Genomic DNA, 25,589 nt, shown 5'->3' with positions numbered 1-25,589 from the left:
TTTTATTATTTTTATTTTTTATTAGTCCTCACCCGAGGATATTTATCCATTAATTTTTAGGGAGAGTGGGAGAGAGGAAAAGAAAGTGAGAAATATCAATGTGAGAGAAACACATTGATTGGTTGCCTCCTGCATGAGCCCTGACCAGGGCCCGGACCAGGGAGAAGCCTGCACCAATGTACGTGCCCTTGACTGGAATCGAACCCAGGACCATTTGGTCCGTAGGCTGATGCTCTATCTACTGAGTCAAACCGGCTAGGGCTATAGGTATAAGCTTTAACTAAATGCTTTAATTCCTTTGGTTGTCAGGTAGCTTCTACTAAAAAATTGAGAAAGTATGTGAGTCATATTCTGACTGTACATTAAGTTCCAGGAGAAATGTCTAAAAGCATACTTTGCTTGAGATAACTGAAAAATATAGCTAGTTCAGCCCCAAATCAATGATAGCTTAGTGGCAAGAATCACAAGAAGTCAATTTTCTGCCTTTTACTTTAAAGATAATATCGCTGACACACAATTGTGAGATATTTTGCAGAATCTTGGTCCTTAAATGCTGCACCACTTGTCCTCACTATATAATTTTGTGGTGCTGATGTACTGTTTCTTTGTCAAGCAGGAGGACATAACTTCAGGGTCTCGAGGAGAATCTATGAGTTTGTTTTGTAGAAGAAAAGAATATCTTCAGGGTAGCTGCGACCAGCGGCTAATTCCAAGAAGTCTGATATGAAAAAGTGTTATCTGTGACTAAATAAACATGGTCTTCTGTCTCAGTTCCTGGAACTAACCCCAATCCCTACTTACATAAAACTGTCTACTTTTGCTTTTTGAGAGAGATGGATTTGAGAGAGCTTGTGCTCCCATCCTCCCAATCAAATAAGTCTTTCTGTCTCTGAGCACTGGTGTTTCACTGTTAGGGCCTACTAGTGCATTAGGTACACAAACCTGAATTTTGGAAGATAATTCTGTCACAGTTTGATTTCTTTTTCTGCTAAATTATGCTTCATCCCCATTCCTTTCACTAGTATTAATCCTTAACAAACATGTTATATCCCAAACTCAGTCTGTCTGCTTCAAAAAATCCTAATTTGTGAAAACATCTAAATAAGTGAGTTTATGTGGATGAATTCACTCACATGTGCACAATCTCTAAGAGGAGTAGAACATAGTGGTTAACAACTTAGGGTCTAAAATAAACCCAACATGCAAAGTACAGCATAAGGATTATAATCAGTAATATTGTAGCATCTATGTACAGTGTCAGATGGGTACCAGACTAACAGGGGTGAGGAATTCGTAAGGTATATAAATATCTAGTCACTATGTTGTATACCTGAAACTAATATATTACATGTCAACTATAACTGAAAAAGAAATTTAAAGTGATGTCAACATGTGACTTGGTTCAAAGTATAGCTGTGCCATTTAACTGTGTGACCTTGGGTAAGTTATTAACCTTACTGTGTTTCAGTTTTTTCATCTGTAAAATAGAGATAGTAATGGAATTTACCTCCTAGAGTTGCTCTGAGAATTAAATGATTAATACTTAAGAAGCACTTAATACAGAACCTATTATACAGCTTTTATTCAATAGTGTTACCTATAATTTTTCCCCAGTGTTTAAAATGCTTTTTCACAGATGTGGACTTTAAGGATATTTCTTTCTTACACTTTGCATACCTGAGATGTTGCAGAAGAAACAGAAGGTGATGGTGATGCAGGTGGAGTAAGCAGGCTACAGGGTAAGTTTAATGTAACATAGTGCTCATGGCTGCAGATGATTCGCAGAAAATCCAACCTCAAGGACACCAGGACACTTGGAATTGGTAATGAGTAAAGCTTTGAAGACACCTTGTAAGCATTGCATAAATAAGAGAAAACCAATCAAATATATCATTCTCTAATACCAACACCAGAATGACAGATTAAAGAATTAAAGAACAGTACTCAGTGGGCAGCTTTGGTTTTTGTGATTTAAGTAATAATATCAGCTGTCTCTAAAATTACTGTTAAAATACAAAATTTTGAACTACAAGATTTACTGTAGAATTCCACTGACTAGGCCAGTGATGGGCAACCTTTTGAACTTGGTGTGTCAAACTTCGCCAAAAAACTGAGCATAACTCGGGTAGTGTGTCACTTTGAGGAAAAAACTAACTCCAAGACTCTAGTCGCAAATGTTTCATCCTCAGGAGCAGCAAATGTTTCATCCTCGGCATGCGGCCGCGTGTCATCAGAAATGGCTACACGTGTCAGTGCTGACACGCGTGTCATAGGTTCGCCATCACTGGACTAGGCTAAAAGCCACATTCTTTTTTTAAAAAATATATTTTTATTGATTTCAGAGAGGAAGGGAGAGGAAGAGAGAGATAGAAATACCAATGAGAGAGAATCATTGATCGGCTGCCTCCTGCATGCCCCCGACTGGGGACAGAACCTGCAACCTGGGCATGTGCCCTTGACCAGAATTGAACCTGGGACCCTTCAGTTCGCAGGCCGACGCTCTATCCACTGAGCCAAACCGGCTAGGACAAAGCCACATTCTTGTATTTCCAATACAGCATTAATATTCCGCTTTTCAAAGATATACTTTATGAGGAAAAATACACCACCAAATTAACTTCATAAAAGAAAGTATCCATTCTTTTTACAGTACCTTGTGTTAACCTATTTTTATAATGATCTATTTGCCTATTTCCCCAGCTATACCATAAACTACTTGAGGACATATATGAACGGACTTAATAACTTCAGCAACCCTAGGATCTAGTTCAATGTTCAGCAAATGTAGGAGATTAATACTTGAAGAATAAAGACAGGAATAGGTTTTGGAAGCAGCAGTACATGAAATTTTTGGGATAGAGTAAAAATAATGCATACTATAGCAAATAATTATAAGTGGGTCATTGTCCACACATAGTTTTAACTTCTCTAATAAAAGAAACATACAGTAAAGGCATCCAATAGAACAGATCTTGAAAAGTCTAAACATTTCACTGCCAAATAGCATTCTTACCTAGTAGTTCCCCAAATCTAATCTGTGGCCCAGCTGGGAAGTGCTTCACAAGCACCGTGTCCCTCACTCCCTACGCCCACCATCAGGATTCAAACTCCTCAATAATACTGAGATGGGACCCAGAGGTCTATATATTTTTAAAGCTTCTTTAAAAGGGAACTTTAGGATGAGTTACTAGCTTACTAGCAAAACTGCCTATCGGGTCCAATACTAATGTTTTCCAAAAGTTAGGTTTCATTAATAAGTTGATAAAAATTTAAAAACAGAATCAGCTGTTTGTGGAAAAGTTCCAGAATGCTTTTAGTTTAGTAATAGCAAAATGAATGAAATTTGGGACTTGGGTAAACATCTGTCTACCATTCTAAACTCTACAATGTCCAAGGCTGTGTTAGGAGGAATACATAGCAAAATGCAGCTACTTTAAATATCAATGAAGACAAAAAGTGCAGTTAGTTCTTCATTTAGTATAAACATTATTGTTGAATGGAATTTCGGGGCTGCTTTACAGTTGGACTACTGACCTGGTGGTGTGCTCCAAAATGGGCCAGTGTAACCCAAGGAAAAGCCAGTTTTACTGATATCAGCTTGACACAGTCTTGTGTCCTGATTAACAAATGTAACTTACTTTTGTCTTACTAATAAAACTATGCTATTAAAAAAAAATCAGTATATGCATGTATATGAAGGTCTCTTAGCTCTGGCTATAAAAAGAGCAAACACTGTATTTAGGTTATTTGACTACTAATTATTACTAATTATGAATTACCTGTTTATAGAAGTTCTTTATAAGGCTAAAGACAAATCCTCTGTCCATAACAGACAACAGATCATTGAGAAAGAATGCAAGACTTGTGTTGAGTCTTTCAACCATTTCTGCATCCTGAGAAACGAAATCAAAAGCAAAAACAAATAAAAGTATGAGAGTTTAATGTGAGCTTGAAAAAGATTTAAAAAAAAAAAGTCATCATTACCTTCTGAAATCGTGAAACTATATCACTGGCAATTGTACTGACAAGAGCAGCAATGTCATCCATGAAACGCTCTGGAAAACGAGATTTCCTTGCTGCACTTAGTTTATCATTAAAGTATAAATGGTGCACCATGCTCTTCACCTGAAAAAATAAATAAGCCATTAGTTTAATTTCTTACAGATACAATTAATAGTTACAGAGACTCTAAACAGTAGGGTTATTTTTTTCAATATACCACGTGATTTATTACATAGCTGAAAGACTTTTAGCTCCTCAAATATTTTGGAAAGTTCACTATAATATTTTGTATATTCCAAAGAAATGTTAAAAAAAAAATGCAATCCAATCACAGGATCATCTTCATAAAATTACCCTGCTGTGAATAGGAAAAAAAGTGTATGTATGCAAAAGAAAAGAAAAAAAAAGCACTCTTTAAAATTGTTTTAAATTAAATCTAAGACTCAATAATTTTGCCATTTCTTATCCCCTGTGAGCTTTGAGAGATTAGAAACCTGGACTTCACTGTAGTGCCTCTGGTATCTAACACCTAGTATCAAATGGTGGATGTATATTAAATATGAATAACTAAATATTTTACCTAAATAAAATATTAGGTAAAAATTAACTAAGTGACTTAAGTTGATAAAATGTTTTTGGGTATAGATTCTTATCCCCGTGTGATAATGCTAAGAAATATTTTAGATTCAGGGAAATTGAAGCCAAAGTTCTACATTTAGTAAATAGCAGATCCAAGTCTTACACTATATAACCTTTTGACTAGTTTATATATAAGAAATCTAAACATACATTTACAACTATCAAAAAATAAGTCAAATTATAATTTTGAACTTATATTAAAAGTACATGAATTACAAATTTGGTGTTTATTTTCTAGGGAAAAAATGAGTTACCTATCATTTATGGATGGTCCCTTTTCACTTATTTGGTGAAGAAATGGCTTTCTATTCTCAATATCTGTAACATTCAATGCTGAGACTGACCCTATGATGTACTCTAGAAGCTCCTTTTGTGTTTCTTTTCTACCTTTCTGTTTTTGCTTTGATTTCCTTTGTTTCTTATTTATTTTTTACATACTGTTTTTTCGGAAGAAAAAGTTTCAATGATTTCAGCTTTCTAGAGGCTGAAGAGAAAGATCCCTAGTGCCAGAATGCCAGTGTTTGAAATTTATAAGCGGTGTATACTTAAGTTACTTAATCTCTCTGTGCCTTGGTAATATTTAGCCCATGGAGACAGTGCTACCACACTGTACACACCCGATAACACATATATACACAAAAGCAATAAACAATGATGTGTGTGCATAAATATTAAGCTCCTAATTGATTCCTTTGTTTTTAATATCATTTATTGAATGAAGCAAAAAAGTTTTTTTAATTGGCTTTAACTAGCATTTCCCTAAGAGCTTTCTAACCATAAAAGCAGTAAGTATCTATCTATAAAGCTCATTTTATCTATGTTCTGTATGAAATCTAAAATATTGCCATTACACAGCAGCGTATTCATAATAAGAAAAAATGTATCACAGGTGCTTTAAAAAAATAGCTGGCTTCTTTAACCATCCCTAAAAAAAATAAAATGAATTTTAGCATTCCAACTAAATTGTGCTGAGTGTTCACAATGTTTATTTAGGGATGAAATATATGTAATTTTGTCTTGGAGGAACATGTAAAACTGTAAGACAACAGAAAAAGATTTCTAGTATAAAATAATGAATTAACACAAAAGTGTTCACTAAGGAAAACAATATTTAAAAAATTTGTTTATTTTGCTCACCATTAACTCAAAAAAGAACCAGGCCTGTTGCAAAGCTGACTCCCGAACGCTGCCACTGCAAACAACCCACTGCAAAGCCAGCTCCTCATGAAAAAGCTATCCAGAAGTAAATCCAAAGTTATTATCAAAGTCAAGTCTGTTAATAACACAAACCAAATAATAATGCAACTGCAAATGAAGATATAATGAGAATAAGCAAAATAAGGCATGTGAACCATTCAATGATGCAGTGAGGACACCCATTAACGAAACGGCTATTTATACATGTAAGACAGTGGCATGTTGAATAGCTGGAAAAATTACATGTTATCTTGTGGCAAAATGTAATTTTTAAAAAACAGGTGGGAAATAGCCTCCTAAATTGTACCTGCAAACAGAAACTAGACCAAAAACTCAGTTACAAATAAAATTTTGATTGTGCCTTACATACATATTTCAACATATGCAAATACATTCGTGAACTTTGCTGGTACAATTTAGGAAATACCTTTAAAAATTTAAACTTTGACATAAGACATTAATTTTCAAATTTTCAGGTATTGAAAGTCTTTTTATAAAAATGGCAGAAATGTCCTGCCTTGCAATGGATATGCATACAAAGCATTTGCAAAGTAGTGTATATTAATAAGAAAAAGGACTAACAAAAACTGTGCATAAGGGAAGCAAATCAACATATCTTACTAAGAGTGATAATTTTTCTAACTCATCTTCCTTTTCCTGGAGATTTAAAACACAAAACAGAAGCAGTTACAGAAACAGAATTAAGAATTGATACATTTTTTGGCACTAAAATTTGATGATCAAATTTCAATTCACTGAAGTCCAAAAGGAGCCAGTCCCAAAGATACACATTAAAATAATGTAAAAGAGCCTACACTGGAAAGGCATGCCCCAAAAGACATCAGACAAGCAGAGCTTGCTCAAATGTGTTTTAAAATGCAATGGAAATTCTGCAACATCTCATATTGATTAGGTAAGTAAATCTTGTATCTATTTAATTGCTGAAATTATTTTCCCCCTATATGGATTGTCTTCATATGAATCTACCTTTTTAGTTGGTAAGCGTCCCGTTAATGTTTGTAAGAAACTTGACGTCTCTGTGTGCGAAGACATACGATTACAACTTCGATCCATAGCCTATGGAGTGAAGATGAATGATGACGAGATAACATTAAAGTCTGCTGTGGATGACTTTGCAGCTCAAGGAATACATAGAATTTTTTAAATAGTGTTTTATTGTGGTTTCAGCAACCATCTATTTTATTGCTCATCTTATTTTTACCATTTTAAGTTTTTTTAATGCCTTAGGTATATCAAAATGACTTCTAAAATGTTTAGTCTTAAAAAGATGAGTATTTTAATAATTATGTAAATTCAGAGTGCTGCAAAGAATGAAACTTTTATTTGTGTGACCTATACACATGCACATAACTAGTAAGAAAATGTAAAAACATACTTCTCAACTGGTCTCAGACAAAAAAAACCCACCAAACTTTTATATTCAATAAAAAATTATTAAAAGTTTAGAATGATTTTTTTCACTTTCCACTATTATCAAAAATAGTATTCAGGCTTGCCATATATTACATGAAATATAAATCAATTCTAATATTAAAATGTAATTAAATTGTTCCTACAAGAACAAAAACATTTTCCTCCAAAGTCAATAAACAGATGAGAAGTATATTTGAAGGTATCATGCAGTATTAGCTATCAAGCAATTAGACTTAAGTCAGCAAAACCTAATTCAACTAAGTTATAATATATTTCATACTTTGCAACACAGCACAAATTGAGAAAGTTTTTTGCTTCTGGTATTTAATCTTATAGGATGGGGAGCATACTGTATACTGTTAACATTTAATTTCTGCTTTATTACCAGTATTTTTAGTGATTATGAAAAAAATAACAAGATAGTAAATGCTAAACGATACAATAGCTACGCTTTAAACCAAAAGCAAATGGAAAACTGTCAGGTTTTTCCACACAAAATATTTTAAAATTCCTACTGAAGATATGCTACCCCTAAAGTAGAAACCGTTATCAAAGTCATCAATCGCATAAGCAACAGGAACTGATATAATGATAGAGTGTATAAGGTGGGAGGGAGAAGGAGAAGGAAATAGAAAAGCAGAACAATACTGGTGCAACTGGTGGTATTCATGCATAGTAGTTGAAAAATGTGCTAAGTAAACAAAAATACACACTTTTTAATAATTAAAAAAGCAAGCCACTGAAATCATAGTATATACTAAAAAGTAATATTCTAAAGGGAAACATCAGCAGCCAATAAAGAAACCTCTAATATAAACACCACCTGTGTTGATTCTGCACTTGGACTGGGGTTGGATCCCCATGGGGCAGCTTTTGGACCACCAGTGTTAACCCAGGAATTGGAGCGATCTAAACCCTAAGCATATAATAGAAAGCAGTTGGAAAGGAAAGAAATATTACACGTGGCATGCTGTAAATTATTCTTAAAGAAATCCAGAATTTCCAATGCAAACATTTTTTAAATTAGTACGGTTAAAGCAACCAAAAATTTTAGGCACCTATAGAGTATTATTAGTTCACCAAAGTTATCTTACTACATACATTTTTAAAAATCACCAAGAACATGAAGAATACCATTTAAAGGTGATTTCTCTTTATGTAAAGGGATCACCTTGAAGTACCAACAACTAAAGTTCCCAGGGCACACCCCCTCCCATTTTCTTTAAAGACGGTATGAGTTAGCAACAATTAATTTACTCCGAACATAACTAGGGTCTCAAAGGAAAAAATGGAAGAAAAAACACTCCATTCTTTTCTAAAAGAATTTAATTTCATTCCATATGTCATCACTGAAAACTTTTGTGCAGTAATACTCGATAATTCTACTTGATCCTGCCTCTTATTTTCTTTCAGGGACTGATAGGAGAAATTAAGTAAAAATTTTTTTTAAAAATACCTAATATTTGTTCCTTCCTAAAAATAATGGTAAATTTGGGGTTGTGCTCAGTTTTATTGTACTTATTGTAATTAAATCTAATGGGCTACTGTATATATTAAGAAAAAACATTCTGGAGCTATTTATAGTAATTATATCTTCATCATTACAATCAATAATTTAAAGTTAATTTAATATGCTACTAATGTGTATGTCCAGAAGTGAATTATGTCTATCTGTCTCTAAAAGAGGTCATTATGATGCCAGGTGAAGGAAACTGGGGCTTTAGTTCAATTTCATAAACCTGACTGATCATTAAAATTAATTGGGAAGGTTTATAAAATTCAGATTCTGGGCCCTACTCCCAAAAATCCTGATCCAGCAATCTGGGCCTGGGAATCTGCTAACAGAAGTGGAGCAAGTTATAACAAATTTTTTAGAGGATTGTTGGAGTAAGATTTATGAAGACAACCCAAGAGAAACTGACTACAAATATCAGGACATGAGTATGGACCTAAACCAGAAAACATCAAAAGAAGAACAGGTAAAAGAAAAGAAAGAGTAGTCACAATGTTAAGCAATTCTGTATAGACAGTATCACCTAGGGAAATGGATAGTCATCTATAGCACAGTATCAAGTATTCGGTAGTAATAGATGGTAATCGGCAGGTAGATGCAATGATAAAAGTTTACCAAAGTTTTCTTCTAATGGCTTCAATTTTCTCAATGAAGTAGAAGATAAAGTCAGAAGGAGGGTTGGTGAGGAGGTTTTATGAGGCTTGAAGTAACAAAAAATGGCATGAAACCTTTTTCTGGGAGAATGGGAAGGTAAATGAAATACAGAAATATATATAACTGCTTGATAACATTAGGGCTTTCTGAGGTTTATGGTCTTTAATTTCAAATGAGACCAGCCATCATGGTATTTCTCAAGTCTTATTCAGTGGCACAGGTGGTGACATGGCAAAGGCAGTCAACTGGGTTGAACTATGGTTTGAGGTTTGGTTAAGCAAGTAAAATGAAGTGAAAGAAGGATAAGGGAATTGAGGTTTGATTATAATGGGCATAATTAAAATGATTATGATATTTTAGCTGGCTAAATTGAAAGAAATAATATTAGGGGGGTAAGACACAGTATAAAGGTCACTGAATCAAGTAATTGGAGGTTGTAAAGAAATAAAGAAATTGTTAGAATTGGGGTACTAAAGAGAAAACTAGCAACTAATGGTTAAAGAACAAAATGCATGAAATTGAGATTAAGAGGATTAAAGTTATTGGTAATGAGAAGATCTAGGTTATGACCATGGCTGAGGCAAAGTGAAAGACAAAATCATTAAAGAAGAGTTACTTAAATGTCTAAGCCAATAAAATCAGACTAAATGAAAAGCAGCTATAAATAAACTTCAAGCTTCCTTACAATTTTTCAATAAAATAAAATTATATACTATTATAAGGGATTATGACTAAAGGATACTCCAAAATAAAGATAGCTAGCAAAAATTTTACAACAAAGAGAAAACATAAAAAGCATTTAAATAAAAATACATACAAGACTGTGTTGTCATAAAAAAATTCTCATCTTATGATGGCTTGCTCAAAAGTTGATGTTTATCATTTTATATCATCAAAAGTAAGTTTATGTCATATGTCCCATTTTATAAACTACTTGAAAAAAGGCAACTAATCATTGCAATATATGTAAATCTTGTTCTAAATCTTAGATGTTGTAAGTTATCAAATACATCATATAAAAGAAAACTCTAGAATCATGCTAAATGAGGCATAATGCAAATCTTACAGAAATAGACATTTTAAAAGTATATAGCCTTAAAGAAAATGGTGTCCATAGTTTAATAGGAGAATTTCTTATAATTCACAAATCAGATTCATTCTACAAAAGAATTGTATTTTATAAATATGTAAATAATGCTAAGTACTATCTCTATTACAATGAGATATAATAAAAAATAAAGACAAGGATAAAGTACTTGAGTATTTTTCCTAAACATGGAAATGTATGTGGGGTAAGGCTATAAAAGTATTTTTGATCTGTGAGAAATTACTTAAAAATTGTTTAAAAGTTATTTTATGCCCTAGCCAGTTTGGCTCAATGGATAGAGTGTTGGCCTGTGGACTCAAGGGTCCCGGGTTTGATTCTGGTCAAGAGCACATGCCCAGGTTGTAGGCTTGATACCCAGTAAGGGGCGTGCAGGAGGCAGCCAATCAATGGTTCTCTCTCATCACTGATGTTTCTATCTCTCCCATTCCCTTCCTCTCTGATATCAATAAAAATATATTTTTTAAAAAAGTTATTTTACAATGAACGATGCATAATGCTTCTGAAAATGTAAAATTTCTGTAACTATATGAATAGATATAAGTAATTCTGATTTTTTTAATCAATGTTCAAGTATTTCACCTAACAAACCCAAATCTTAAAAAAATATATATTCTATTGTAGTTCAGACTAAGTGTTAAACACAGACCCTAGAACATGTTTGGTAATTCTTCCTTTTATCATTATTACCAAGCTGAAATGCCAAAGAAAAGTTGCTATGATTCCATAACAATAACATCTTCCTCTTTTCCAACAGGAAATGTATTTACATTTGCAATGGTTTGGTCAAAACACAACATGACGTGATTTCTTGGCCTTACTGTTCTTTTGTCCAGCTTGTTTAAACTCTGAAATATTTCTGTACTTTAAATATAAAAAGGGAATTAACTATTTGTTCCTTAAGTATATTTCTTTGGGTAATAAAGATTAATGCTTTAAATAAAATATAGCTAGATCTTAGATTAGCTGGCATCTCCCTTATTATCTGGGGTAATCATTAACCATCATTAAATAAATCATATAATTCTAATCCTGGTGCATCTTACATAGAGTTTTTCATAAGAAATATAGCTCAATTACCAATCTAGATGTTTTTTTGGAGAAGGACTTACATTTTGTATCACTGATGATATAGTCCTTCTACCCAGCAGTCACATAGATCTGTTTTGAATCTATATAAAAATCATTTTTCACATGATGAAAGACAGACAAAAGTGAGTAATATATGACTGGTCATCCTGGACAAATTTTAGAATTTGGCAGATTTTTTTAGCAGAAGGCACAAACCAGTTTGCAATAGCAAGCATATTTAATAAAAACACAAAACACTTAGTGTTTACTGGCAAAATGGAAATGTACAATTTCTTGCTTATTACTAACTCAAATACATTTAAAAATTCAAAATAAATTAAAACATTTGGACATTTCTCATTTGTTCATGAACTGAAAATCAAATTTATAGGCGCTTATCTTCAGTTTACCTTACTGCCGATGATTGACCGTACTTCATCATCTGGTGACGTGGGAGTCCCAGATATATCTGGATTACTATTACTAAGGCTCCGAGAACGATTTAAATTAAGGCTCGCAGGTCTCACAGCAGATCTAGCCATTGTGGCATAATGCACTGATCCTCCTAAACCCCCAGGACCTAGAATTGAATATAAAACAGCACATAATTATACAAAGGAAATCAGTCAAGAAAGGACATGAAATTAATCTTTGTCACTTTACAGAATTTCACCAAGACCATGAATTGCTTTTGTTTCTGAGTGAAAAATACTATAAATAAGAAAAAGACTAAAGACTTAATAATAATAAATACACAAAGATATTCTATTTCACAGCAGTTGGCAATATCGTATGAATTATAAATACAATTCTCTTCAATGTTTCTATGATTATAGATTACGTGTACAATAAAACAAAATAGAAAACATCACATACATTACCTAGGTACACACAGTATAAGTATATCTAACACCCAAAATGCTTCAGCTTGTGTCTCTTCTTTTTCCTCTATCCCTCCTTGCTTTGCCCCTTGATACAATCAATAGAGAGACAGCCAATTTACTGTCAACATCTCTTAAAAGAGATTATGCTTTACTTCTCTATCTTCATCAGTGACAATCTGAACTATAACAAAATGGCACCTTTGTGATATCCATATAAAAAACCTAAAGAAAGCTCTTCTAAGTTCCCACCTTATATAAAAGAACCCTTTTCATCTAAAATCAAGTCTGACCATTACTCAACCATGTTCTATGAACATAAATATACCCAGCGATTGTATCCATAATTTATCTCCATTTTTCTTATTTAAAGAAATCTTTCTGAATGTCATATTTGCAAATAACAAATACCTGTCAACTAATTATAGGTCTTTCACATCAGCATATAAAAAATGTTTTGCATAATCTGTGGTATTCTAACAGATAGTGAATGAAAGAGTAAATGGAGGAGTATTATATATAGTCCACAATCACTTCCATACTCAGATCCTCAAATACTATAATTTTAAAAACCAAGAGAGGAAATTATGAACCATATGTGATATGAATCAGTTACTACTACTTTTGCAATTAAGAAAAACAAGGAGCTAAAATTCATGTACTGTTATGCTTAGTTTTCATAATGAATGCCATAATTAATTTTCACCATTATTAATGTTAACCTTGTCAATTGCTGGAAAGGGCACTTACCATTATCACTAGATATGAATGATGATTCACAGACAAATATATGAGCAAGTTGAAAGATATACATGATATATTCATTAACTAACTGAATATCTAATGAGTTATTCAAACTAACATACATCCACCACCTCCACCACCACTATCATAAAAAACAAATAGCTACTTTGGGCTCTAGTATTCTGAAAAGGTGTATTACTTTATTAATAATGGAGAAATCAGAACTTTTCTAGAAAATAATCTTTTATATTATTATAGGTTTCACACGGTTATCAGGGTTATTTCTTCTTTAAAGTCCAATAGGACTCCAATGATAAATACAACATTCTCTTTATCTTAACAGGAAATAAAATGCTTCCAGAGACAAGAAGTTATTTTCAGGGCTCATTTACAAGAATTAATTCAACCAAGATCTAACTAAAGGAAGCTGTGTAAATAATGGTGCTTTAAAACGTAACATTTATTTTATTCCAGCACTTAGTATAGTCCATGCCACTTAGTAGGCATTCAATAAATGTTTGCTGTTCATAGTAAAAAGAATAAAATACCTGGTGATGGTGAATTAGGGGAAGTATTTGGTAAGCGAAAAACATAATAGATATATGATGCAAGCAGACTGTTCCTGCCGTGCTGGTCATGATTTCCTTCCAGATTTTTGTGAAGCCGATTTATAATTGATGACATCGCTTCAAAAGATGCTTGACCTAGATTAACTTTTAAGAAGGAGGAAAATATTTTTGCATTAACTTTTTTAGACTATAACTTCCAAAAAGGACAAGGTTTTGTCATCTCTATATGCATTAAGTATAGTGATTATACATAGTAATTGTATAAAGATATTTGATGTTGATTTTTAAAATTTTTCAATTACAGTTGACATACAATAATATATTAGTTTCAGGTATACAACACAGTAATTAAACAATTTGATGTTGATGTTAAAGATTATCTTGTATTAGATAAACCAAATTATTTTTCTAAATAAAATGGAAAAAAAATAATTTTACTAATTTAACATGAAAATTGTATGGGTTTGTTTAGTCAAAAACAAAACATCATCCCACAGGTACCTAAATTTTGTAAACAATACAAAGCACATAGGAAAAAAATCTATCTTGGAGAAGTAAATTCTCATTTTATTCATTTATTTTATTATTTCATTTTTTTTAAATTTATCTTTATTGTTGAAAGTACTACAGATGTCCCCTTTGGTTTTTTTCCCCAATGAACCCCTCCACTTTGCACCTGCCCATCCCAAGCCTTCACCACACTAACCTATATATAGCACACAATGAGCATGTGACTTTTGTTTTAAAAAAATAAAAATATTAACAATGAAAGTAGATTATTAAAAATATCAACTTAACATAATAAGAAAAGAGAATAGTGAACAAGCAACTTGATAGAAATGAGTGAATTTATAAAAGGACTAGAGGCCCAGCGTGCAAAATAGCATGAGACCCAGAGTCCCGCCACGCTGTGGGACCCATCAACGCACCTCCTGGTGACTGGTCATTTGGTCATTCTGGCATTCCAGCCACTGGCCTTTTATATATTAGACTAGAGGCCCGGTGCACGAAATTCGTGCATGGGTGTGTGTGTGTGTGTGTGTGTGTGTGTGTGTGTGTCTCAGCCCAACCTGCACCCTCTCTAATCTGGGACCCCTTGGGGGATATCCGACTGCCTGTTTAGGATTGTGCCTAAACAGGCAGTCGGACATCCCTTTCACAATCTAGGACTGCTGGCTCCCAACTACTCGCTGCCTGCCTTCCTGATTGCCCCTAACCGCTATGCCTGCCAGCCTGATCACCCCCTAACCACTTCCCTGCCAGCCCCTGATACCCCGGTCACCCCCAAATGCCCTCCCTTGCATATTCCCTCTTTATTAGATAGGGTTTTTTCTTTAGCATATTGGACAGTCCTAACTGTTTTGGCTCAGCGGATGGATGAAGCATTGGCCTGCAGAATCAAGGGTCCCAGGTTCGATTCCGGTCAAGGGCATGTACCTTGATTAGGGGCACATACCCAGTGGGGAGTGTGCAGGAGGCAGCTGATCAATGTTTCTCTCTCATAGATGTTTCTAGCTCTCTATCCCTTTCCCTTCCTCTCTGTAAAAAATCAATAAAATATATATTATAAAAAAAGAAATATTTAAGATTCCTCCATATCTGCCTGGCTGGTGTGACTCAATGGTTGGGACCCCAGGCTGCCACCGCTGGCAGGGGATGGGGCCCTGGCCAGGCTGAGACCCCAGCCCAGGCTGCTGCCTCAGCCCAGCCAAGCTGAGACCCCTGCCCAGGCTGCCATCTCAGCCTGGCTGTGGATAGCCCGGTGGGGGTGTGCGTCTCCAGCCCAGGCTGCCTTCACTGGCCTGAAGATAGCTTGGTGGGGGTGCACCACCCTGCCGCTGCTGCTGGCTGGGTGATCATGCAGTTGGGTGCCCGGCCCTGCAGGAATGAGACCCCAGCCCGGGCAGCCGCCTCGGCCAGGGATCATGCGGCTTGGGTGCCAGGCCCTGCAGGTCTGAGACCCCAGCCCAAGCTGTCCTCATGGCCAGGGGATCCTGCAGCTTGGGTGCGGGGCCCTGGCGGTCTGAGACCCCAGCCCAAGCAGCTCGGCTTGGGGGCGTGGCCCTGGCGGCCTGAGACCCCAGCCCAAGCCGGTGCGGCTTGCGAGCCATCGCGCGACTTGCGAGCCATCGCGCGGCTTGGGGGCGTGGCCCTGGCGACCTGAGACCCCAGCCCAAGCCTGTGCGGCTTGCCAAGGATCACTCGTGTGGATTGGGGACGTGGCCCTGGCGGCCTGAGACCCCAGCCCAAGCCGGCGCGGCTTGCAAGCCATCGCGTGGCTGGGGGGCGAGGCCTGGTGGCTTGAGACCCCCCCAGCCCAAGCCTGTGAGGCTTGCCAGGGATCACTCGCAGGGATTGGGGGCGTGGCCTGGCGGCCTGACACCCCAGCCCAAACCGGCGCGGCTTGAGAGCCATCGCGCGGCTTGGGGGTGAGGCCTGGCGACCTGAGTTCCCCCAGCCCAAGCCGGTGCGGCTTGCCAGGGATCACTCACGTAGATTGGGGACGTGGCCCTGGCAGCCTGAGACCCCCAGCCCAAACCAGTGTGGCTTGCGAGCCATCGCACGGCTTGGGGGCGTGGCCTGGCAGCCTGAGACCCCAGCCCAAACCCGAGGGGCTTGAGAGCCATCGCGCTTGGGGGCGAGGCCCTGGCAGCCTGAGACACCCCAGCCCAAGCCGGCACGGCTTGCCAGGGATCACTCGGGAGTCTCCGCTCCCAGCTCCTCTTGCCAGCGGATTGGCACCCCAAGTCCCGCCCCCGCGCCTCCTGCTGGCCCAATCGTGGGCGTAGTGGAGTGATGGTTAATTTGCATACTTCCCTTTTATTATGTAGGATTAGGAGGGAAAAAGACTAGAAAACCAGGTTGAGGTAAGACTGTACAGCATTTTATATGTCATTCAACTCAGTATACAAGAAGAATTTTGCGCCCTGACCAGTTTGGCTCAGTAGATAAGAGCGTTGGCCTGCAGACTCAAGGGTCCCAGGTTCAATTCCGGTCAAGGGCATGTACCTTGGTTGCGGGCACATCTAGTAGGGGGTGTGTGTGCAGGAGGCAGCTGATTGATGTTTCTCTCTCATCGATGTTTCTAACTCTCTCTCCCTCTCCCTTCCTCTCTGTAAAAAATCAATAAAATATATTTACACACAAAAAAAGAAAATTTTGCAAAAACTAAGAAATACTGGTAGCACATTGAATAAATGGGTAAACCAAACAGCCATCTTAAGCAATAGAGTCTCAGATTCTTCTGTACAGCAAAGAAACCAGCACCAAAATGACAAGGGAACCCACTGTATGGGAGAACGTATTTGTCAATGATACATCTGATAAGGGGTTAATTTCCAACATATATGACATACTCATATAACTCTACAAAAGGACGACAAACAACCCAATTAAAAAATGGGCAGAGGACCTGAATTGACACTTCTCCAAAGAAGACATACAAATGGCCAAGAGACATATGAAAAAATGCTCCATGTCACTAATTATCAGAAAGATGCAAATTAAAAGGACAATGAGGTAGCACCTCACACCTGCCAGAATGGTGGCCATCAATAAATCAACAAGCAACAAGTGGTGGTGAGGATGTGGAGAAAAAGGTACCCTGGTAAACTCTACTGATTTGGCTCAGTGGATAGTGTCGGCCTGTGGACCAAAGGGTCCTGGGTCTGATTCCAGTTAAGGGCACATATCTTGGTTGCAGGCTCCTCCCTAGCTTGGTCCCAGGCCGGGGCTCATGCAGGAGGCAAACAGTTGATGTGTTTCTCTCACATCCATGTTTCTTTCTGTCTTTCCCTCTACCTTCCACTCTCCCTAAAAACCAATGGGAAAATATCCTCGGGCAAGGATTAACGAAAAGAAAAAAAAAAGATATCCTAGTAGACTGCTGGTGGAAATGCAGATTGGTACAACCACTATGGAAAACAGAATGAAGTCTCCTCAAAAAATTAAAAATGGAACTTCCATTTGACCCAATGATCCCACTTCTAGGAATATATCCTAAGAAGCCTGAAACACCAATCAGAAAGAATATATGCACCCTTATGTTCATAGCAGTGTTATTTGCAACCAGAGGACCAGTGCACAAATCCGTGCATGGTTGGGGTCCAGCCGGCCTGGCCCCAATTGGAGCAGATCGAGGCTGGGCCTGTAGGGAGGAGACGGCGGGAAGTTGGCCAGCTGGCCCGCCCCAATTGGGGCCCAATCAGGGCTGGGCCAGCTGGGGGGGAGGGGCCGTAAGCAGTAGCCTCCAGCCTTGCCCCTGATCAGAGTGGGGGGGGGGGGCGATTGGGAGTGGGGCTGGCTGGGGGAGGGGCCATGGGCCAATCGGGGTGGTGGGGGCTGATCAGGGTGAGGCCAGACAGGGGGAGGGACTGTGGGTGGTGGGCCAACTGGCCCCACCCCCAAATGGGGGGAGCTGATTGGGGGCTAGCAGCCGGGAGGAGGGGCCATGGGTGGTTGGCTGGCCGGCCCTGCCCCCAATTGGTGTGGGCGGGCTGACCAGGGGCGGGGCCAGCTGGGGGAAGGGACCGCAGGTGGTTGGCCAGCTGGCCCTGCCCCTGATTGGAGTGGGAGGGCCCATCAGGGCGGGGCCAGCCAGGGAGAGAGGCTGCAAGCTGATGGGGTGGGTGGGCTGATCTTGGGTGGGGGGAAGGGCTGCAGGAGGTTGGCTGGCCGGCCCCACCACCTATTGGGGTAAGAGGGGTTATAGGGGGATGAGATGGTCAGGGGGAGGGGCCGCAGGGGGGTTAGTCGTCCACTCCGCCCTTGATCGGAGTGGGGGGGCTGATTGGGGGTGGGGCCGGCCGGCCAACCTCCTGCAGCCCCTCCCCCTGCCCAACCCCACCCACAATAGGGCCTATTTGCTGGCCACAGTGGGAGTCATAGCGATTGGTCATTCTGGTCATTACAACGTTCTGGTTGCTGGCTTGATAGATAGATAGATAGATAGATAGATAGATAGATAGATAGATAGATAGATAGATAGATAAGATCTGGAACTAGCCCAAGTGCCCATCAGTAGTTGAATGGATTAAAAAACTGTGGTACATTTACACCATGGAATACTATGCAGCAGTTAAAAAAAAACAAACAAGGATCTCTTACCCTTTGTGACAGCATGGAGCAGGGGTGCTCAAACTACGGCCCGCAGGCCACATGCGGCCCGCCGAGGACATTTATCCGGCCCGCCGGGTGTTTTTGCCGCCGCTGCCTGTCCTGCTTAGCAGCCGACTTAGCAGTGTGCATAGGAATTTGTTCATAGTTTTTTTTTAAACTATAGTCTGGCCCTCCAACGGTATGAGGGACAGTGAACTGGCCCCCTGTTTAAAAAGTTTGAGGACCCCTGGCATGGAGGGACCTGGAGCATATTATGCTAAGTGAAATAAACTAGTCAGAGAAAGACAAGTAGTATATGATCTCACTTATATGTGGAATCTAATGAACAAAATAAACTGATGAACAAAATAGATCCAAAGGCATTGAAGCATGCAACAGACAAACATATTTCAGAGGGAAAGGGGGATGGGGTGTGCAGGATGGATTAACCAATGAACCTATATGCATAAATTCATAGCCCATGGGGAAGGCTTAGGGAGGGGGCAGGAATTGAGGGGAGGGATGGGGGCATCTGTAATACTTTCAACAATAAAGATAAACTTTCAAAAAGACAGAAAATTATGAACAGATAATGAGGACCATTAAGTTTCTTAAAAGTGGAATAATCAGATAAAGTGGTCATTTTAGGAAGATGTATCTATATATACTGAACTGGAAAAGAAAGAGACTAGAGAGAAACCTAAGCAATCCTACTTGTGTTCTGGTTAATTCTCTTTCCCCATAGTAGCTATTCCTATTCAAAATCATCAGAATCCTCTTCAAAACTCAGGTCCATCTACCTTCCTTCTCAGCAATCTTGCTTTTTATTTTTTATCTCTTAGCAGAAATGTATAAAGCCTGGAAGTCCTCAGGTTTTTCCTACAAATTTATCAGAATCAAAGCATTTTTACTTCTTTTCAAAGAAAGCAGCGTTCCTCTCCTACATAAGAATAATCTATCCACTTTCATTTTTGTCCTATAGGCTTGCTTAACCCTCTTGCACTCCTATATCTTAAATTCCACCCCCCCTCCATTTTCCTGCAAGTACTTCTCAAAGCATATAAACATGTTAAAATCTCTCCATTCTTATACCCTATTCAACCTTGTTTCCTCTTCTAACTAAATATCTTTAAAGACTAGTATACACTTTTTGTATTTCTTTCATCATCTACTGTTTACTACTTCATTCTCTGTAAGCTGGTTTCTACTTTCACTATTTGACTAAAACTATTCTTGTTAATTTCACCAGTGACGATTCTTAACAGCGAGTTTCAACCAACGTGCTGTGGCACACTGGTGTACTGCAAGAATTTTTAAAAACATGCAGTACCTGACTTAGGGGCACTGGCCTCTTTTCCCTTAGACCAATGGTCGGCAAACTGCAGCTCATGGCTCGCGAGCCACGGTTTGCTGCTCTGTTGACTAATGAGTTTGCCGACCACTGACCTAGACTCTCGATTCCAATAATTACAGGCTGTGGGACTCTGAAGTCATTTGCTTAGGTTTGAATCCTTAGGCAAATTGTTAAATTATGTTCATCACTTTACTCATTCATGAAATGGTGGCACTAATAATACCTTCACACAGAGTTGTGAAGATTTCATAAGGTATTATAAAGAAAGCACATAGCACTATTCCTGGTATATAGTAAGTACTATGCAAATGTTTGTTACTATTATTATTATTATTATTATTATTATTATTTTACTTATAGACTCTACAATGTTAACATCTTTTTCTTGAAACCTTCTCCAATGACTTCTGTAACAGTAGTCCACAACATCTCTTAACCCACCCTCTCTTCTCCATCTTACCATCACCTGTCTTTTATAGGACTCCATAGATTCTAAATAAAATACTACAGGATTCCCAACTTGTCTCCCTGACTCCAGATTTTCTCACTTTTAACCCATTTCCATACAACACAGTTATCTTTATAAAAGCCAAACTGGATCATGTTACTTCCCTAATTAAGACCAGACCCTTCAAAAGCTATTGATTCCTTACAGAATCACAGTTTCAGTTCCCTGAAATGTCATGGAAGACCCTACTTTATCTTCCACACCACCTATCATCTCTAATCACCAACCTTCTAATTTATCAGTAATCTATCCTATATAATAAAAGCCTAATATGCTAAGTGTCTGCTATGACATGCACTGACCACCAGGGGGCAGACACTCCATCCGGTAGGTTAGCTTCCTGCTGGGGTCTGGCAGATCGGGACTGGGCGAGATGGGCCAGACACGCCCTGGAGCCCTCCCGTGCTACCTCCCTGGCCTCAATTGTGCACCGGTCCTCTAGTATATAGAAAAGCCTAAGCAACCTTTCGACCTTTAGCCATGATGTGCACTGACCACCAGGGGGCAGATGCTCAAAGCACAGGCATGGAAACATGGAACAGACTGATGAATCTCAGAGAGAAGGGGAAAGGGGGGAGGGCGGGAAGAGATTAACCAAAGATCTTATATGCAGACCAGAGGCACAGTGCACGGATTCGTCATCGGTGGGGTTCCTAGGCCTGGCCTGCACCCTCTTGCAATCCGGGCCCCCTTGGGGGGTGTTGGACTGCCAGTTTCAGCCCAATCCCCACAGGCCAGGCCAAGTGACCCCACCAGTGCACAAATCCGTGCATCAGGCCTCTAGGTAATTATAATTCCCCAATATTTCCAGGTTCATCAGTGTACTATGCAACTGCTGTTTCATCTCCCTGAACTAATTATTTACCAGTCAGATTCCTACTCATCTTTAAATGCTCGACCTAAGAATTACCTCTAGTTACAAGTCTCCCCTAAAAAATCCCAAGCATTGAATTCTCCTCTCCAACTTAACACAATATTTCTATAACAAGTTAGCTAAAATTTCTTACAAGCTCAACTACTTTGCAGGATTTAGGAGCAAGATGTTAGCAAAAGTAGAGGAATAAATCTTGGGAAAAGGGTGGGAAATAAAAATACCTCTCCTTCTAGAGCAACATAGAAAAAATAAAGAATATAGAGATTTTGAGATAATGAAGGAAAGAACAGCTGAATTAAATAGAGACCAGGTGAGTGAAAATGTAGACTGGTATATGTCATATAAATGCAACATGGTTTTTGTTTGCCTGTTTTCCTAACTAGTCTGTGAAATCCTTAAAATCAGAAACAATATGTTGGACAGTGCCTGGGTACATAGTAAGTACTTAAAAGATATTGGGTGAGCCCTGGTCGGTGTGGCTCAGTTGGTTGGAGTGTCACCCGTACACTGAAGGTGGTGGGTTCGATTCCCAGTCAGGGCATGTATGGGAGGCAACTGATCAATGTTTCTCTCTCACATCGATGTTTCTGTTTCTCTCTCTCTCTCTCTCTCTCTCTCTCTCTCTTTCTCTGTCTCTCTCTCTTCCTCTCCCCCCCCTTCCTTTCCTCTTTCTAAAATCAATAAAAAACATGTCCTCGAGTAAGGATTAAAAAATAAATAAAATACTTGGTGAGTAAATTAATTTGTTTCCATAATTTGAGTAGAAGTCTATATGGCACATTTTATAAAAAACAAAAGGAAGTTATTTTTTGACATTTGAAACAAGTAAACAATAACCCTCACCCCCCAATTAAATGCATCCCTTATAAATAACAAACAGAAATCATGGTTCTACTTTGCAAAAGTTAGAAATACCAAATTATAAATTATATGATTCCCCAAACAAAAGTAAATTACCTATTTGGCCAGCAATGACTGGAGGTCTAACAACTAAAAGTATCAGTTTATCAAGCAGGAGATGAAGAAATCGGACCACTGGTTCCAACTGAGATGAATTCAATGCTGAAATACTGCTCTTCAATTCATTTTCTAAGTTATTTTCCATGATTCGCATGTCTCCAATTCGGACAGGGAACATGTGTTCATCCAGAGCATTGACCAGAGCAAAAAACTTGTCAAGATAAGGATCCTAAAACAAAGAATGAACAAAAGCACGAAGCAAGTATAGCTCTATAAATTCTCCAAACTATAAAACACTAATAAAACATCTCTTATTAACTAATAATACAAAAAAGTACATACCAGTATATATAAACATTGTTTCCAATTAAACACTAAATCTACAGGGTGGGGCATAAGTAGGTCTATAGTTGTTAATATAAAAAATAGCAATAGCCCAGCCAGCTGAACGTCGACCTATGAACCAGGAGGTCACAGGTGGATTCCCCATCAGGGAACATGCCCGGGTTCTGGACTTCATCCCCAGTAGGGGGCATGCAGGAGGCAGCTGAACAATGATTCTCTCATTATTGATGTTTCTATCTCTCTCCCTCTTCCTCCCTTTCTGAAAGAAAAAATACATTTTAAAAATACAATAATAAATAAAAGTACAAGAATAAACTCTGTGTTTTGTGTATTTACAACTATAAACCTATTTTTTGCCCCACCCTATATTTTCACTTATTATTGTAAAGTAGCCACTTCAAATACTACTAATTACTCAAGAAATATATTGATACTAATTCAGAATATTTTCCCCAGTGAGTCTGCCTTATTGTTTTAGAGCTCAATTATAGGGATAGATTTGTTAGTAAATTATCTGTGCCCATTACTAATTTACTAGAGGCCCGGTGCATGAAATTCATGCACGGGGGTGTGTGTCCCTCAGCCCAGCCCGCACCCTCTCCAATATGGGACCCCTAGAGGGATGTCTGACTGCCCGTTTAGGCCCGATCCCGATTCCTCCATCGCCAGGGGCAACTCAAGCCTCCTGCTCTCCAGCTCTGTGGCTGCCACCATTTTTGTTGGGATTCATTTATCTTCTATAATTAAAACTTTGTAGCCTTGAGTGGAGGCCTAGGCAGGCCAGGGTGTACAGAAAGCTTGGCTTCCTCCATTGCCGGAGAAACCCAAGCCTCCTGCTTGCTCCGTGGCTACAGCAGAGTGATGGTTAATTTGCATATTACTCTTTTATTAGCTAGGATTGCTTTCAGCTTCATCTACACCCACTATCTATTTACTCTATTATCTCCAATCCTGAACAGCAAACAAACTACAACTGCCTATACGACATTGTCATCTAAATTGCATAGGCATGTCAAACTCAACAAGCTAAAAAATAAACTCACTATAGCTTCACAACTGCTTCCCCTTAATGTGCTCCCAAATTTACTTCTCTCATGTTTCCTATATTTAGGTCAGAAATCACCATCTACCTGGACTCTAAACTCTAAAGCATTCAAGTTCCTTCATAATCTGTTACCAGCCTGGTCTTCCATCTTTATCTATCACAATTTCCCATGCATTTTACATTGCTTGCCCGTCCTTAAACAGATTACTGTCTCTTTGCCAGTTGAACGTCGTTTTTATCTTCTGAGTTGCCCACCTTCTCTCTGTATGGCAAATGCCTACTTATCAGTGAAACACCTCAGTTCCCAGCAAAACAGACAACTCTTCTGTACTTGATTTAGTTCATATGTCTAACATAGTACTAATTTTATTGTATTGTAATTATTTTTACATTTCCCCCTATTTTAAGGTCCTTGAAGGAAAGTCTCTTTTCTTGACAGGTAACGACATCCCTGACCTCATGAAGTTTACAGTCTAATGGGAAAAAGACAAATAAACAAATGCATATTATGTATGTATACATATGTACACGCAAACACACATGGACACACAGAAAGTGCCAGAGTGCATGAGAGCAAAAGGCAGTAGTAAGTGCAAGGTAAGATGACACAAAATAATGGGGCTGCTGTTTAAGTCACCAGAAAAGTCCTCTCTGACGTAAACAGAAGCCTTAATGAAGAGAGGTCAAATGAATGTCAGGAGGAAAAGCATTCCAGCTAGAGAAATAGTAAATGTAAAGGCTTTAAGGAGAACTTGGCATATTTGAGAAGTACAGTGAAGAATGTGGAGTAAGTGATCCCTAAGAACTTTTTCCATTTGAAATATCTAAGTCTATGAGAAATAAAATATGTTGGATGATGCTTTTTGAACTTTAAAGTATTGCCATGTACCAGAAACTTAGGGACAAAAATTACTTAATTGTTCAAAATGAAGTCAATAATATTTTGAAAAGTAAAATATTTGCTTTGGTTGACATTAACTTTTTGTTGATGAAAAGAAATTTATAAATCTATACATTTTTAACTGACTTATATCCCTAAGTCTAACAGCAGGCAACAAAACTGATTTAAGTACTAGACAATATGTTCAATTCATTCAAGTGAAATTTGATCATAAAAATTATTAACACTCACTTACTTGTGTATGAATAGATGAAACAGCAACAACTTCAACATTAAAAACACCTTTGTGGTTATCTACCCATTTCATGCCAGGTAGAGGAACCTATAAAACATAAAATACAATAATCACAGATGCTTAAGTTGGTTATGAACTCTGAAAACAAATTTTAAAATTATAATATCTTGATGAGAAAAAAATCTGTGAAATATATTTTTATGCACTGTAAATGAATGTAAAATTTATGCTTCTTTTTTAAAAAAATATATTTTATTGATTTTTTACAGGGAGTAAGGGAGAGGGATAGAGAGTTACAAACATCAATGAGAGAAAAACATCAATCAGCTGCCTCCTGCACACACCCCACTGGGGATGTGCCCGCAACCAAGGTACATGCCCTTGACCGGAATCGAACCTGGGACCTTTCAGTCCGCAGGCCGACGCTCTATCCACTGAGCCAAACCGGCCTCGGCTTATGC

At 38.2% G+C, this 25,589-nt stretch overlaps 1 protein-coding gene across 1 annotated transcript in view; it reads right to left on the bottom strand.

Moving 5' to 3' along the window:
- The window catches only part of DOCK7 (dedicator of cytokinesis 7), a 184,322-nt gene that overhangs the window by 59,293 nt on the left and 99,440 nt on the right, over window positions 1-25,589 (bottom strand). Inside the window, exons 19-28 of the mRNA XM_079777830.1 lie at window positions 25,129-25,215; window positions 22,600-22,831; window positions 13,789-13,953; window positions 12,026-12,195; window positions 8,096-8,188; window positions 6,826-6,915; window positions 5,779-5,874; window positions 3,985-4,125; window positions 3,780-3,893; window positions 1,678-1,848 (exon numbers count right to left, since the gene is read on the bottom strand). Of these exons, the coding sequence (XP_079633956.1) occupies window positions 1,678-1,848; window positions 3,780-3,893; window positions 3,985-4,125; window positions 5,779-5,874; window positions 6,826-6,915; window positions 8,096-8,188; window positions 12,026-12,195; window positions 13,789-13,953; window positions 22,600-22,831; window positions 25,129-25,215 (1,359 nt within the window). The remainder of the gene's footprint in view (window positions 1-1,677; window positions 1,849-3,779; window positions 3,894-3,984; window positions 4,126-5,778; window positions 5,875-6,825; window positions 6,916-8,095; window positions 8,189-12,025; window positions 12,196-13,788; window positions 13,954-22,599; window positions 22,832-25,128; window positions 25,216-25,589) is intronic.

This window comes from Cnephaeus nilssonii (assembly GCF_951640355.1).
Source record: "Cnephaeus nilssonii genome assembly, chromosome: 7".
Classification (NCBI taxonomy): Eukaryota; Metazoa; Chordata; class Mammalia; order Chiroptera; family Vespertilionidae; genus Cnephaeus; species Cnephaeus nilssonii.
The sequence above is the reverse complement of the archived record's forward strand: the minus strand, read 5'-3'. Positions and strand labels throughout refer to the sequence as shown.